The sequence below is a fragment of the Lithobates pipiens genome, unplaced genomic scaffold (assembly GCF_037356315.1).
Source record: "Lithobates pipiens isolate NorthernLeopardFrog02 unplaced genomic scaffold, aLitPip1_a1.2 Scaffold_23, whole genome shotgun sequence".
Lineage (NCBI taxonomy): Eukaryota > Metazoa > Chordata > Amphibia > Anura > Ranidae > Lithobates > Lithobates pipiens.
Window position 1 is genome coordinate 155,122,933 of NW_027507785.1, and position 16,682 is coordinate 155,139,614.

A 16,682-nucleotide genomic window follows, 5' to 3' on the forward strand; every position below is an offset into this window, starting at 1 on the left:
AAAATTTATTATGCTATTTACTGTACTGGTGAATGTTTATCATTCATTTAAAATTGAAAATACTGCACTTGGCCACTAACTGACATTGCGTATCATAGGAATTTTATTTTTTTGTTTTTTGCCCCATTTGTACAGAATGCATGTACATACTATTTTACTGGGTAAATTGCTTTATTTTTATTTTTTTATAAATATATCCATTGATCTTTAAGTAAAATACATATACACACTTGTAATGGAAGTAAAAGATCTTCTAATGCCGCGTACACACGATGAAACAATCGGATGGAAAAGTCCGGCAAACTCAAGTCCGCCGGACAATCCCCCCGTGTGTAGCCTCCGGCATACTTTTTTGACCCGAAAGTACGACGGACTTAGAAAGTAGTTTTGCACTCCAATCTTCCCGCCGGTCTTGCATTTCGGCGGACAATCCGACCGTGTGTATGCCAGTCCACCGTACTTTTGAAATGAACGGACTTTTCCCGCCCGGAGAAAAGTCCGCTCATTCGAGTGGGTCTCCAGGTAGGGGGGCCCGCGAAGGAGACGTCGCTGGCCCCACCACCTGGTATGGACTTAAAAGGGGAACCCCAACGCCGAAAAAAATTGGCGTGGGAGCCCCCCCCCCAGGTCCACATCAGACCCTTGTCCGAGCACGCTACCCGGCCAGCCAGGAAAGGGGGGGCGAGCGAGGCCACGTGCCCTCAACATGGGGGGTGCCTTGGGGAAGGGGGGGCCACGCGGCCCCCCCCACCCCAAAGCACCTTGTCCCCATGTTGATGAGGACAAGGGCCTCTTCCCGACAACCCTGGCCGTTGGTTGTTGGGGTCTGCTGGGCGTGGGGCTTATTGGAATCCGGGAGCCCCCTTTAATAAGGGGGCCCCCGGATACCGGCCCCCCACCCTATGTAAATGAGTATGGGGTACAATGTACCCCTACCCATTCACCTGTGAAAAAAGTAAAAAAAAAACACAACACAGGGTAAAAATAGTTTATTGCACAGCTCCGGGGTCTTCCTTCTTCGGGGGTCTTCTCGCCGGACTCCTCCGCTATCTTCTTCTAGCTCTTTTGCTAGCGGAGGAGCCCGGCTTTCTTCCTCTCTGCCGTCTCTTCTTCAGACTTCGGGGGTCTTGTCCCCCTCTTCGGTTCTTCTGCTTATAGCTCTTTTACAGGCGGTGGCCCGGTCTTCTGTCGCCGCCGCCGCCGCTGCCTTCCGTTCTTCTTCTTCTTCTTCTTCTTCTTCTCCTGGAGATGTTGACTCAACGCTCTCTCTGGCCGCAATGCCAGGGACGCGCTGCGCGGCGACTTATATAGGGACAAGGGGGGGTCATCGGTTGATGTCACATGGGTTGATGTCACATGGCGACAGTCCCAGCATCCTCCGGGACTGTGACATCGTAAGGGGGCGGGGTCTCCCGGATTCCGATAAGCCCCCCGCCCGCAGACCCCGACAACCAACGGCCAGGGTTGTCCAGAAGAGGCCCTTGTCCTCGTTAACATGGGGACAAGGTGCTTTGGGGTGGGGGGGCGCGCAGCCCCCCCTTCCCCAAGGCACCCCCCATGTTGAGGGCACGCGGCCTGGTACCGCTCGGAGGGGGCGCTCGCTCGCCCCCCTTTCCTGGCTGGCCGGGTAGCGTGCTCGGACAAGGTCTGATGTGGACCTGGGGGGGACCCCCACGCCGATTTTTTTCGGCGTTTGGGTTTCCCTTTATGTCCATACCAGGTGGCGGGGCCTGCAACGTCTCCTTCGCGGGCCCCACCTACCTGGAGATGCGCTCGAAATGAGCAGGTTTTCCTCCGCGTGTGTGGGCGAGTCCGTTCATTTCAAAAGTAGGGCGGATAGTACGGCGGACTTAGTACGCCGTATTAGTCCGCTGAAAAAGTGCCGTGTGTGGGCAAGTAGCCCGTTCGGAAAGTCTGACGGACAGTCTGGCGGGAAGTCCGCCAGACTAAGTCCGTCGCATAGTCCGCTACGTGTGTACGCGGCATAAGTGACATTTATAGGAAAATTTAGTTTACTGTTGTAATTTCAGAATGAGATACTCTGAAGGATTGTTTATGAATCTTAAAAAACTGAAAATTGTTTCATACTTACCGTAATTTTCCGTTCTTGGTGCCTATCCATGGCAGCATACCAGTGATAACTAGACTTGTGCACAATTGAAAATTTTGTTTAGTTTCAGTTCGTTGTCATTCGTAAAACACATAATTTTGTTCTGTTATATTTGTTATGTTACGTTAATACGTTTTCGGATGATTCGTTATTATTCGTAGAGTGTCGAATTCATTCGTTCGTATTTGTTGAAATTCGCTATGTATGTATGTATAGACATTCGTGATAATGATTCGTAGTTTGGAAAGTCGCTTGTTTATTGAATCTTTTAACACACACAATGACAACGTCTCTTCTCCTCGGCTCAAATACAATACAACACCCTTCTAACTCAGTTCTCAGGAGTGCACTTTGCCAGTAATCCATCCTCCGGCACAAAATTAATTATCTGATTGGACTATAAGATTTACTTTGAGCTGACCTTTTGTTTCATTAGATCTTTAAAGAATTACCGAATCATGTTGAATTCATTCAAATTCATTCGTTATAGTTCTTTCGTATTCGTTGTAATTTGTTATTTTTTTATTCGGATGCATTCGAATGTCCAAAAGATGCAAAATTCGGCCGAATTTCGATTCATTACGAAATGAATTGCACAAGCCTAGTGATAACTTTGCCCCAGAGACCTCCCCTCAGGATAGTTAATAGCTTATAAAAAGGAACCCCATATCCCCCCCTAGCATTCTCCAATTATATTGAATACCAAGGGAGGGCATGTATGCTGCCATGGATAGACACCAGAAAAGGAAAATTACGGAAAGTATGAAACTATTTTCCGTTTTCCTGGTGCCTCCATGGCAGCATACAATAAATAGCTAAAGCCAGGGTGGGTAATGCTTCAAAGGAAAACTTTAAGGAAATTCCAGGGCTGACTCAATAGTCCTTCTACCAAATTCCACCGAAGTGAGTGCCCCTGGGTCAATTCTGTAGTGACGCATGAACATATTTGGAGACGTCCATGTGGCTGCTTTGCAGATAGTCTCTAAGTATACACATGCCCTGCCCTGAGGATGAAACAGCTCTAGTGGAATGAGCTCTGACCGCCGGCGGATCCAACCCTCTCGCCCTATACACCTTTTGAATTAATTTACAGATCCAAGAAGCGATAGTCCTAGATGTGGCTTATTTCCCTTTATTTCTACCCCATGGTATTATGAATAGCCTATTCGAGGCTCTAAAGGGACCTGTAACTTGTTGTAAGTAGCGTGTTAAAACTTTTGAAATGTCCTGTTCTTGTAACGCCCCAGAGTGTGGATCTGTAAAGGTTGGCAGTGCCCAGGCTTCAGAGAGTGTGGCATGGGAAGAAACTTTTTGGACGAATCCTTGCACTGTCCGTAATTCTACCCTGTCTGGAAAAAAGGCTATGTGCTCTCTTTCTGCCCCCAACACTTGCAACTCTGAGGCTCTTCTTCTCAAAGTAATAGCCACCAAGAACACCATTTTCAAGGTTAGGTTCCAAAGTGAAGCGGAATCCAATGGAATGAACGGTTGAGCCATTAGACTTTCTAGAACCAGAGGTAGATCCCAGGCTGGAAAGGAACATTTTAGCGGTGGGCGAATCTTCTTGACTGCCTTAAAAAACTGTACAATGAGTGCATCTCCTGCCCATCTTTTCTGGGTACTCGCCAGTGGAGGCCCATCCATAGGGGTAAAGTAAAAATAAAATAAAATTAAATTAAAATGTCCCTTTAAGAATTTTTTTTTTCAAATTTCCCTCCCTACGTGCACTGGCGCCGGGCGCCGGGCGCAGTGCAATATAGGAAGCGCCATGTCTATGCAATCACAAGATTGCAGATGAGACACTTCATTTGCCCAAAAAACAGCGCTCTGTGGCGCAGCCAATCGACTGGCCGAGCAAGTGCATAGGCTTGCACTTGAGTGAGCGGTGGGCGGTGCTTCCGACATCACTCAAGGAAGTGACGTTGGCACGGCACTTCTCTATTCTGCCCGCCTGCGAGGATCAGGTAAGGGGCTGCCGCATGGCAGCTTACAGAATCTTGATCATTTATTCCGCCCAGCCGCTGGTACCCCCTCCACATCGATGTAACTTATGGTAGTCGCACTCGGCAGCATACCCCAACCCCCCCCCCACCCCCTGCTAAACAAGATTTAAAGAAAAAGTGTTATCAGTGACCGGCAGCATACACCCCCCCCAAAGAAGCTTTAAAAAAAAGGGTTATTAATAATAACCCTTTTTTTTTTTATCTTGTCTGGGGGGTATGCTGCCGACCACCGATAATAACCCTTATTTTTAAAATCTTGTTTAGCGGGGGCGGGGGGGGGGGTTAATGCTGCCAACCACCGATATTAACCTTTTTTTTAAATCTTATTTGAGGGGGGCAGGTATGGGGGCTAATGCTGCTGACCACCGATAATAACCCTTTTTTTTATCTTGTTTGGGGGGTATGCTGCGGTGGTCGTAGAGGTACAGGTTGTAGATACAGGTTGTAGATATGTGCGATTTGCATGTTGTAGATATGTGCAGTTTACAGGTTGTAGATATGTGCGATTTGCAGGTTGTAGATATGTGCAATTTGCATGTTGTAGATATGTGCGATTTACAGGTTGTTGATATGTGCGATTTACAGGTTGTAGATATGTGTGATTTATAGGTTGTAGATATATGCGATTTGCAGGTTGTAGATATGTGCGATTTGCAGGTTGTAGATATGTGCGATTTGCATGTTGTAGATATGTGCGATTTGCATGCTGTATATATGTGCAATTTACAGGTTGTAGATATGTGCAATTTACAGGTTGTAGATATGTGCGATTTAAAGATTGTAGATATGTGCAATTTGCATGTTGTAGATATGTGCAATTTACAAGTTTTAGATATGTGTGATTTGCAGGTTGTAGATATGTGCGATTTGCAGGTTGTAGATATGTGCAATTTGCATGTTGTAGATATGTGCGATTTACAGGTTGTTGATATGTGCGATTTACAGGTTGTAGATATGTGTGATTTATAGGTTGTAGATATATGCGATTTGCAGGTTGTAGATATGTGCGATTTGCAGGTTGTAGATATGTGTGATTTGCATGTTGTAGATATGTGCGATTTGCATGCTGTATATATGTGCAATTTACAGGTTGTAGATATGTGCAATTTACAGGTTGTAGATATGTGCGATTTATAGATTGTAGATATGTGCAATTTGCATGTTGTAGATATGTGCAATTTACAGGTTTTAGATATGTGTGAATTGCAGGTTGTAGATATGTGCGATTTGCATGTTGTAGATATGTGCAATTTACAGGTTGTAGATATGTGCGATTTGCATGTTGTAGATATGTGCAATTTACAGGTTGTAGATATGTGTGATTTGCAGGTTGTAGATATGTGCGATTTGCATGTTGTAGATATGTGCAATTTACAGGTTGTAGATATGTGCGATTTTCAGGTTGTAGATAAGTGCAATTTGCATGTTGCAGATATGTGCTATTTACAGGTTGTAGATATATGCGATTTGCATGTTGTAGATATGTGCAATTTACAGAATGCAGATGTGTGATTTACAGAATGCAGATATGTGTGATTTACATGTTGCAGAATGCAGATATTGGCAATTTACAGGTTGCAGAATGCAGATATGTGTGATTTGCAGGTTGTAGATATGTGCTATTTACAGAATGCAGATATGTGCGATTTACAGAATGCGATTTACAGAATGCAGATATGTGCAATTTACAGGTTGCAGAATGCAGTTATGTGCGATTTACAGAATGCAGATATGTGTGATTTACAGGTTGCAGAATGCAAATATGTGCGATTTACAGGTTGCAGAAAAGGTGCCTGATGTGGTTATACACAAGATAAGCATGATTCATCTGCTTTAGTAGAGCCCTGTGTATAATGTGCAGCCTGGTATATGATGTTGATTCGATAAGGGGTGTGGCTTGTGAGAAGTGGGAGGGGCCAACTCTGATGGGGCGTGGCCTTGCACCCCCCATCCTAAAACTTCACCAGCCGCCACTGGTACTGGCTGAAATAGCTGCCACTTGAACCTTTAGAGAGCTTAGGCTGAGTCCCAGGTCCAAGTCTGGTTCAACTGTCTGTCTTCCACAAACTGTTTGAACTTATCCCATATCTTTGTGTAAATGTAATTAGTAGAGGGCTTTTTCGCCTTCAATAGGGTTGAAATTATGCCTGCCGAACATCCTATTTGCATGTTGTAGATATGTGCAATTTACAGGTTTTAGATATGTGTGATTTGCAGGTTGTAGATATGTGCGATTTGCATGTTGTAGATATGTGCAATTTACAGGTTGTAGATATGTGCGATTTATAGGTTGTAGATATGTGCGATTTATAGGTTGTAGATATGTGCGATTTGCAGGTTGTAGATATGTGCGATTTGCAGGTTGTAGATATGTGTGATTTGCATGTTGTAGATATGTGCGATTTGCATGTTGTATATATGTGCAATTTACAGGTTTTAGATATGTGCAATTTACAGGTTGTAGATATGTGCGATTTATAGATTGTAGATATGTGCAATTTACAGGTTGTAGATATGTGTGATTTATAGGTTATATATATGTGCGATTTATAGGTTATAGATATGTGCGATTTATAGGTTGTAGATATGTGCGATTTGCATGTTGTAGATATGTGCGATTTGCATGTTGTAGATATGTGCAATTTACAGGTTGTAGATATGTGCGATTTGCAGGTTGTAGATATGTGCGATTTATAGATTGTAGATATGTGCGATTTATAGGTTGTAGATATGTACGATTTATAGGTTGTAGATATGTGCGATTTGCAGGTTGTAGATATGTGCAATTTACAGGTTGTAGATATGTGCAATTTGCATGTTGTAGATATGTGCAATTTACAGGTTGTAGATATGTGCGATTTGCAGGTTGTAGATATGTGCGATTTGCATGTTGCAGATATGAGCTATTTACAGGTTGTAGATATATGCGATTTGCATGTTGTAGATATGTGCAATTTACAGAATGCAGATGCGTGATTTACAGAATGCAGATATGTGCGATTTACATGTTGCAGAATGCAGATATGGGTAATTTACAGGTTGCAGAATGCAGATATGTGTTATTTACAGGTTGTAGATATGTGCTATTTACAGAATGCAGATATGTGCGATTTACAGGTTGCAGAATGCAGTTATGTGCGATTTACAGAATGCAGATACGTGTGATTTTCAGGTTGCAGAATGCAAATATGTACGATTTACAGGTTGCAGAAAAGGTGTCTGATGTGGTTATACACAAGATAAGCATGATTCATCTGCTTTAGTAGAGCCCTGTGTATAATGTGCAGCCTGGTATATGATGTTGATTCGATAAGGGGTGTGGCTTGTGAGAAGTGGGAGGGGCCAACTCTGAGGGGGCGTGGCCTTGCACCCCCATCCTAAAACTTCACCAGCCGCCACTGGTACTCGCTGAAATAGCTGCCACTTGGACCTTTAGAGAGCTTAGGCTGAGTCCCAGGTCCAAGTCTGATTGTAAGAATTCTAAGATTACTGAGGTGGACGGCACAGCTGGGTTCAACTGTCTGTCTTCCACAAACTGTTTGAACTTATCCCATATCTTTGTGTAAATGTAATTAGTAGAGGGCTTTTTCGCCTTCAATAGGGTTGAAATTATGCCTGCCGAACATCCTAGGGATTGAAATTTTTGCCGTTCAAGATCCAGGCATGTAAGTTCAGCTTGTGTGGGGCTGGATGAAAAAACTTTCCTTGTGAGAGCAGTTGCGGGAATACTGGAATCTTGACCGGAGGGCGTACACTGAGGCTCATTGCCCATGAGAACCATGGCATCTTCGGCCAATAGGGAAAAACTGTCACAACCCTGACCAGCTCCCTCGATAATCTGAGTAGAAATTGTGCAATCAGTGGTCTGGGAGGAAATGCATACACCGTCTTGCAGAGCCACGGGCTCAATAAGGCATCTACCGCCTCTGCCCCGGGGTGAGGTAGGCGGGATAGGAACCTGGGCAACTTTGCGTTCATTGGAGAGTCGATTAGGTCTATTTATGGAGGTTTCTGTAACTTTGCAATCCACCTGAACACCGCCGGATGCAGAGACCATTTGCTGCTGTCTGGGAAACAGCGAGATAGAAGATCCGTCTGCTGATTCAAACAGCCCAGGAGATAGACTGCCTTTAAATCCACCAGATTTCTCTCTGCCCACAACATGATAGGCTCTACTTCTCTCAACAGCATGAGGCTGTGAGTTCCCCCTTGTCGTTGTATATATGCTACCGCTGCTTTGTTGTCCAGATGGGCTAGCACCTGTTTCAGACGTACATGTTCCTCCAGATTTATTAGTGCCAATATACTGCTCGCAGCGCCAGGACATTGGATACTATTCCCTCCATGGGGATATCCCATCTTCCTTGTACCTCCAGGTGACCACAGTGTGCCCCCATCCCTTTGCGCTTGCATCGGTGGTAAGGATGGTCCAAGAGGGGCCCCGTAGGAGGCGAGGCCTTGAGATGTTGTCTTCTTTTGTCCACCATAGAAGACCCCTCTTCATGTATGTCGATATCGCTATCCTTTGATATAGTGACTTCTTCTTCCATTGTGTCAAAAAGCTCCATTGAAAAGTCCTCAGATGTCAATGGGACCAGGGCACCATCGGTATACAAGCTGACATGGTCCCTATCAGACTTAGGCAATTTGACACTGACAGGTGAGATAGCGTTCTTCCGTGGCACATTTTCTGAGCGATTGCTGTCACTTTCTGGGGGGAAGACGCACTGTGCCTGCCTTGGTGTCGAAGAGGGCACCCAGATAAACCATTGCCTGAGTCAGAATCAGGGGACTCTTCCATGTGTTTATTAGCCACCCAAACTCTTTCAGATTGGACAGAAGAATTTGCCTATGCTCCACCAATTGATTTGGTCTGTATGCTAGCAGTAGGATGTTGTCTAGAAAATGGAAAACTCAAAGTCCCTTTTCTCTGAGGGGTGCTAGAACTGCGATCAACACCTTCGAGAATATTATTGGCGATGTACACAGACCAAAAGGAAGGCACTGAAATTGGATGTGAGTTGATCGCTGGCAACACGGGCACATGGAAATATGCATCTTGTAAATCCACGAGACCATCCAGTCTCCTGGTTGAACTGCCTGTATGATCATCTGTAATGATTTCATCTTGAAAGATTCCAACTGAATAAATCGATTTAACCTCTTCAGATCCACTACTGGCCTCCACTCTCCACCCTTTTTGGGGGTAAGAAAGAGAGGAGAGTAGAACCCTGTGAATCTTTCGGAGGGAGGGACAGGTATCATCGCTTGTTGCACCAGTAGGAGTTGAAGGTAACTTTGCAGAGCTTCTGCCTTTTGAGGCAAAGTTTGGATCCTTGACTAAATGAGTCTGGTGGGGGCTGTTCTTGAAACGTCCAAAAATGTCCAAACCTGACCGTAGATACCACCCACGTGTCCCTGCATCTGTGCAACCAGGTTTCTGCAAACTTCTTCAACCTGGCCCCTAATGGTGGGGATGGCCTCTTGTCAAAAGGACTTCACACCCTCCTGGGTGCTGGGGAGACTTCTTTGCTTATTTGTTTTCAAGAAAGTAGCCTGAGTGCTTCTCCAAGTCCTTTTGGAGTCCCTAATTTGCTGGAAGTTGCTGGAATTTCTATTTCTAGACCACTGATATTTAGACAAAACCACTCGAGAGCACCTTACCCTTCTATCCTGGGGGAGCAACCCTGATTTTCCTCCAGTCACTCTCGAGATTGGTTTCTCCAGCCTCTCTCCAAAGAGGGCCTTCCCGTAGAACGGGATTTTACACCAATTTTGTTTGGATGCCACATCCGTCGCCTACGACTTTAGCCACAATGCTCTTTTGGCCATGCCAGTATGTAACATTGCCTTGGCTGAATATCTCATGGCGTCTATTGCAGGCTCTCCAATAAAATCTGCTGATATTTTGAGCTCATCCAAAGCTTTTATAATATCATCTTTGGGGACATCTTCCATGAATAGCCTCCTCGATATTTTCCGTACACACTTTGACCGCATTGGAGACTGAAGCCAAGGCCACCGCTGGTCTGCAGGCTCCGCCGGCCAACTGGTAGGCCTTCTTCGGGTCAACATCTATTCATCTAGCCAATGGGTCTTTAACCACTTCAGCCCCGGACCAATAAACACCTTAAGGACCAGAGGTCTTTTTCCAATTTCACACTGCGCTGCTTTAACTGGTAATTGCGCGGTCATGCAATATTGCACCCAAACGAAATTTGCGTCCTTTTCTTCCCACAAATAGAGCTTTCTTTTGATGGTATTTGATTGCCTCTGCGATTTTTTTTTTTTGCGATATAAATGGAAAAAGAGCGAAAATTTTGAAAAAAAAAAGATATTTTCTTCTTTTTGTTATAAGAAAAATCGAATAAACTAAATTTTAGTCATACATTGAGGGCAAAATTTATTCAGCCACATGTCTTTAGTAAAAAAAAATGTCAATAAGCGTATATTTTTTGGTTTGCGCAAAAGTTATAGCGTCTACAAACTAGAGTACATTTTCTGGAATTTACACAGCTTTTAATTTATGACTACCGATCTCATTTCTTGAGGTGCTAAAATGGCAGGGCAGTACAAATCCCCCCCAAATGACCCCATTTTGGAAAGTAGACACCCCAAGGAAATTGCTGATGGGTATGTTGAGCCCATTGAATATTTATTTTTTTTGTCCTAAGGGATTGAATAATGACAAAAAAAAAAAAAAATATTTTTTTTACAAAAAGTTGTCACTAAATGATATATTGCTCACACATGCCATAGTTATATGTGGAATTGCACCCCAAAATATATTCCGCTACTTCTCCCGAGTATGGGGATACCACATGTGTGGGACTTTTTGGGAGTCTAGTCGCGCACGGCACCCCGAAAACCAATCACCACCTTCAGGATTTCTAAGGGTGCAAATTTTTGATTTAACTCCTCACTACCTATCACAGTTTCGAAGGCCATAAAATGCCAAAATAGCACAAAACCCCCCAAAATGACCCCATTTTGGAAAGTAGACACCCCAAGCTATTTACTGAGAGGCATGTTGAGTCCATGGAATATTTTATATTTTGCCACAAGTTGCGGGAATATTACAAACTTTTTTTTTTTTGCACAAAGTTGTCACTAAATGATATATTGCTCACACATGCTATGGGCATATGTGAAATGACACCCCAAAATACATTCTGCTGCTTCTCCTGAGTACGGGGATACCACATGTGTGGGACTTTTTGGGAGTCTAGTCGCGCACGGCACCCCGAAAACCAATCACCACCTTCAGGATTTCTAAGGGTGCAAATTTTTGATTTAACTCCTCACTACCTATCACAATTTCGAAGGCCATAAAATGACAAAATAGCACAAAACCCCCCAAATGACCCCATTTTGGAAAGTAGACACCCCAAGCTATTTACTGAGAGGCATGTTGAGTCCATGGAATATTTTATATTTTGCCAAAAGTTGCGGGAAGATTACAAACTTTTTTTTTTTTTTGCACAAAGTTGTCACTAAATGATATATTGCTCACACATGTTATGGGCAGAAGTCAAATTACACCCCAAAATAAATTCTGCTGCTTCTCCCGAGTACGGGGATACCACATGTGGGGGACTTTTTGGGAGCCTAGCCACGTACGGGACCCCGAAAACCAAGCACTGCCTTCCGGATTTAAATATAAAATGCTACCAAAAAACCTGTTAGCGATGGCAGGGATCAGGCCTGACTCTGCGATCGCTGCAGTTATGTGTTTAGTGTTTTGTAAGTGACAGTGATCGATCGATACTGCACTTGGGTGGGCTGGGCAGAGGGGCAAAACGCAGGTGCTAGCAGGTATCTGGGCTGATCCCGCTAACAATGCGTTTTTTTGGAACCCTAAACTGCTGGGGACGCTATATAGATATCATATCTATATATCAGATATTGATCTGTTCAGATTCTATAGCACTACGGGAGGTGTATGCTTTGCGTGTGGGTGTTAGCGGTACTGGCACTAACCTAGCGCTGCCTGGGGTGACACAGACCCTGACCCTAAAACCTAATTGATATCACCCGCCGGGTGATCAGGGGGTTAAACCTTTATTGGGTAATAAATGGTGGGTGCCCTCATGCTATAAAAAACAAACTAACCAGAGTCACCCGTAACACTTATACGGTGATCAGTGGTGAAAGGGTTAACTAGGGGCAATCAGGGGGTTCAAATTTTTATTAGGTAGTATATGGGGGTCCCTGGCGCTATATAAAAACCTGACGGGGAACCTAAATAACTAACTGGCTAACCAGCGTCACCAGTGACACTTATACTGTGATCGCTGGTGAAAGGGGGTGAAAGGGTTAACTAGCAGCAATCAAGGGGTTAAAACCATTATTGGGTAGTATATCGGGGTACCTAGCGCTATAAAAACCTGGCGGTGAACCTAAAAAAATAACTAGCTACCTAGCGACACTAGCGACACTGATGCAGTGATCAGAAAAATGATCGCTTAGTGACACTGGCAAAAGGGGGTGAAAGGGTTAACTAGCGGCAATCAGGGGGTTAAAACCATTATTGGGTAGTATATCGGGGTACCTAGCGCTATAAAAACCTGGCGGTGAACCTAAAAAAATAACTAGCTACCTAGCGACACATGCAGCGATCAGAAAAATGATCGCTTAGTGACAATGGCAAAAGGGGGTGAAAGGGTTAACTAGCGGCAATCAGGGGGTTAAAACCATTATTGGGTAGTATATTGGGGTACCTAGCGCTATAAAAACCTGGCGGTGAACCTAAAAAAATAACTAGCTACCTAGCGACACTAGCGACACTGATGCAGCGATCAGAAAAATGATCGCTTAGTGACACTGGCAAAAGGGGGTGAAAGGGTTAACTAGCGGCAATCAGGGGGTTAAAAACATTATTGGGTAGTATATCGGGGTACCTAGCGATATAAAAACCTGGCGGTGAACCTAAAAAAATAACTAGCTACCTAGCGACACATGCAGCGATCAGAAAAATGATCGCTTAGTGACACTGGCAAAAGGGGGTGAAAGGGTTAACTCTAGGGGCAATCAGGGGGTTAAATCTTTATTGGGGGGTGATAGGGGGCTACCCTGGACCTAACACTAACTGTCCTGACAGTTTTTACTGTCACAACTGACACTGAATGCATTGATCAGTAAAGAAATGATCAATGCAATCAGTGACACTGTGACTGGGGGGGGAGGGGGGGCGGGGGGGGCGATCGGGGGGGGGATCGGGGGGGGGGTTTGTGTGCCTGTGTGTACCTACATGTCAGTGTAGTGTTGGTGCACACTTACTATTAGTCTTCTCCTCGTAGTCCGGTCAAAAAGACCGCCCCGAGGAGAATGACATCACTTCCTCCTTCCTGTGTAAACAATACACAGTGGGAGGAAACTTCTCATTGGCCAGGAGCGATCCAGAGGGGGTGGCCGAAAACGAACGGCCATCCCCTCATCACGGAGCGCTCCTGGAGCGAACCGGACCGTCGTATCCAACGGGAGGGGGTCCGATGGGACCCCCCACCCGCTGGAAGGCAATCACGTACATCTACGTGATTGTGCCTGCCTGTGCCATTGTGCTGACGTACATTGGCAATACGGCGGTCCTGAAGTGGTTAAAGGACACCGAATCTTCCATAGGAAGGGTGATATTTTTTGCTAGCTGCACTACTGCAGCACTACCGGAGCAGTGTCCAGGAAAGCTACATCCAAATCCGCCAGTGGATATAACTTCTGTAGCCTATTCAAGGAAAAACGTTTGTCCATTTTTTTTCCATTCTCCCTCCACTGGTCTTTCAATTCCTCCAGGAAGGGAAAAAAAATAGTTTTTTCTTTAGGAAAAGAAAGAAAGTCTTTGCTTTTTTTGGAGGCTCTACTGCTTCTTCCCAACCGATGGCTTGCTTAACCGCCAATAGAAATGGTTCCACTAGCAAAAAATGGAATCCAGACAGATCCGATTCATCTATGGAATCCTCCGAGTCACTTTTGTCTCCTACTAGGGGAGGTGGGCTTGATGTAGCGCCTGCTGGGGCTGCAAAAGACGGGCCAGGAGCGGACAATTCGGGAGACTGTAACTGGCTGCCAGAGGAACCCTGCGGAGAGGGGCTCGCCTGCATTAGTTCAGCTAAGGAGTCTGTGACTACTCTCTTAATCTAGTCTGTGACCTGCTCAACTTCAGTCCCCTGAATTGCATACCCCTGCAAGCAATTTTTGCACATATGTTTATCTGGTAAAGGTGTCGCCCCACATGCCCTACATTCTTTAATCTCTTGTCTGGACGGGCTGCTTGACCGATGTCTTTTGGAGGATGATTTTCCTTTAGACTGATGATGGGAGATAGACGAACGGCTGTGTCTTGAACTAGGACGGGAGCGTCCACTTTGGTGGCCAGAAGTCTGGTTAGAGACATGTTCTGCTGTATAGGGCTGAAACGAGAGTAACAGCGCAAGGCACTCTTTTAGTTTAATTCCATACTCTTTTTTTTTTTTTTTTTTAAAGTATGTATGTGCCTTTACCTAAGAAAGCGAGGGTCTTGGTCAAACGGCGGCTGGCTCATAATTGTGAAGGCAAGTAAGGGCAGAAAAGAGGACTGAATAGAAGCTAAAAGAATGGACAGGAAAAAATGAAGTCTCCAAAAAAAATTGTCATTATCTTATTCCTAAGAGTTTATTTATTTATTTTTATATTTATTATAAAAAAATATATATATTTTTTTGGACTAAATGCATGCAAAAAGAAACATTCCCCCAAGACCTCATATTCCCTAGATCTTATATGGGTGTATATATATATATATATATATATATATATATATATATATATATATATATATATATATATATATATATATATATATATATATATATATATACCTACAGTATATACATATTCTCTAATACTTACCGCCCAAAAAAAAAAAAAAAAACAGAACCAAAGTATACATAACTACACATACTTTTCCCACTCAACCATATTAAATAAATTAAATATATATCCATATATATACGTACATAACCTATATCCATATATACATCCCCTGTCTAAAAGTAAAGGAATACGCCACTTACTAAATCTAAATGGCAGAGTTGCATAGGAGCAGGACAATTTCATCAGAGCCTGCTGCCTTTAACTTGTTTGAGCTTAAATGGGGAAGGGGGGAGGAGAATTCCTGCCCTCTCCCTCCCCAAGGACATCCCCCATCGGCAAAGGGCAAAACCGGCGATTTGCCCACAGTCAAGATGGCGCCGACCGCGCAGCTCTACTGCGCATGCGCCGAACGGATTACGACGTTCCCACGTCAATCTGACGGAGCCTTTCGGCTATAATGCTGGAGGGAGAGAGGCGTGCACGCTCTAGCACTCGCCAGCCGCCTCAGAGCCCGGGAAAATGTAAAAAGGCAAACAAACACGTGTGCAGGTAACAGACCAGGGACAAACCTACCTACAAGGAGGGGAATGAAAAAAGGAAAGCAAAGGAAAAATTCGACTCAGAGAGAGCCCCTACCTGCCTTCAGAGACCAGCATAGCCTGTCTGCAGAACTGAAGCCCCAATTTAGGAAGCTGTTGCCCCAAAAGACCCTCAGAAGGGGCTCCCCTCTTTTCAGTGCTGTTAACAACCCAAGACAGGGGACTGCGTCTGGGAGAGGCCGGAACCCAAACGGAAGCTGCAGAGGTAAGACCACATACAGAACTATCCATCAGGTATGAGGAAAAAAAGGAGAATGCTGGGGGGGGGGGATATGGGGTTCCTTTTTATAAGCTATTAACTATCCTGAGGGAAGGACTCCGGGGCGGAGTTATCACTGGTATGCTGCCATGGAGGCACCAGGAAAATGATTCTAATGTTCAACTACTGCATCATGAACGCTTTTTTCTGAATGGCATACAGGTTGTAATATAAGCTGAATTAGTCATGCATTAATACATTTTGAACCTCTATGTACAACAAAAAAAGGGGTGCCACTTAACCAATCAATATGTAGTTTGATTTATTCAATTCACAATCGGGTAGCACAACAAGGGAATACATTAAACTGCTTATTGATTGGTTGTACAGAAATCTCCCCTTTTTGTTACATAATGGACTTTATTGGTAAGTGTAACCCATTCGGTGCAAACACCAATGCAAGAGAAACTACGATTATTACATGTGGCCCACCCTTTAATTTTTGTTTTATTGTATGCTTGTTTTATTGCAGATAAAAAGTAAATGTTTTTTTTTATTTTTTTTTATCTACTCTCAGGCTGTTTTGAATGATAAAATATCTTACCCTGATGGTACTTTTATGGACTGGGAATTCAAAATCTCTGTAATGTATGATATAGCTAAGGTAAGATTTTTGAGTTTGTGTGTTTGAGTGTGTATTTATGCTTAATTTGACTCAAAGCAACATAAAGGAGAAGTGTAGGATTTAAAAAAATAAATAAATACATAAATATATATATATATATATATATATATATATATATATATATATATATATATATATATATATATATATATATATATATATATATATATATATATATATATATACCTCCATGCTACAGCATCAGTCTGTTGGAGCGGTCACTAGCTCTCATCAAGAG

At 43.8% G+C, this 16,682-nt stretch overlaps 1 protein-coding gene across 1 annotated transcript in view; it reads left to right on the forward strand.

The window, feature by feature from the left end:
* GUCY2C (guanylate cyclase 2C) overlaps positions 1 to 16,682 on the forward strand; it is a 1,344,189-nt gene that overhangs the window by 687,927 nt on the left and 639,580 nt on the right. The window contains exon 16 of the mRNA XM_077452503.1: positions 16,337 to 16,423. Coding sequence (XP_077308629.1) covers positions 16,337 to 16,423 — 87 coding nt within the window. The remainder of the gene's footprint in view (positions 1 to 16,336; positions 16,424 to 16,682) is intronic.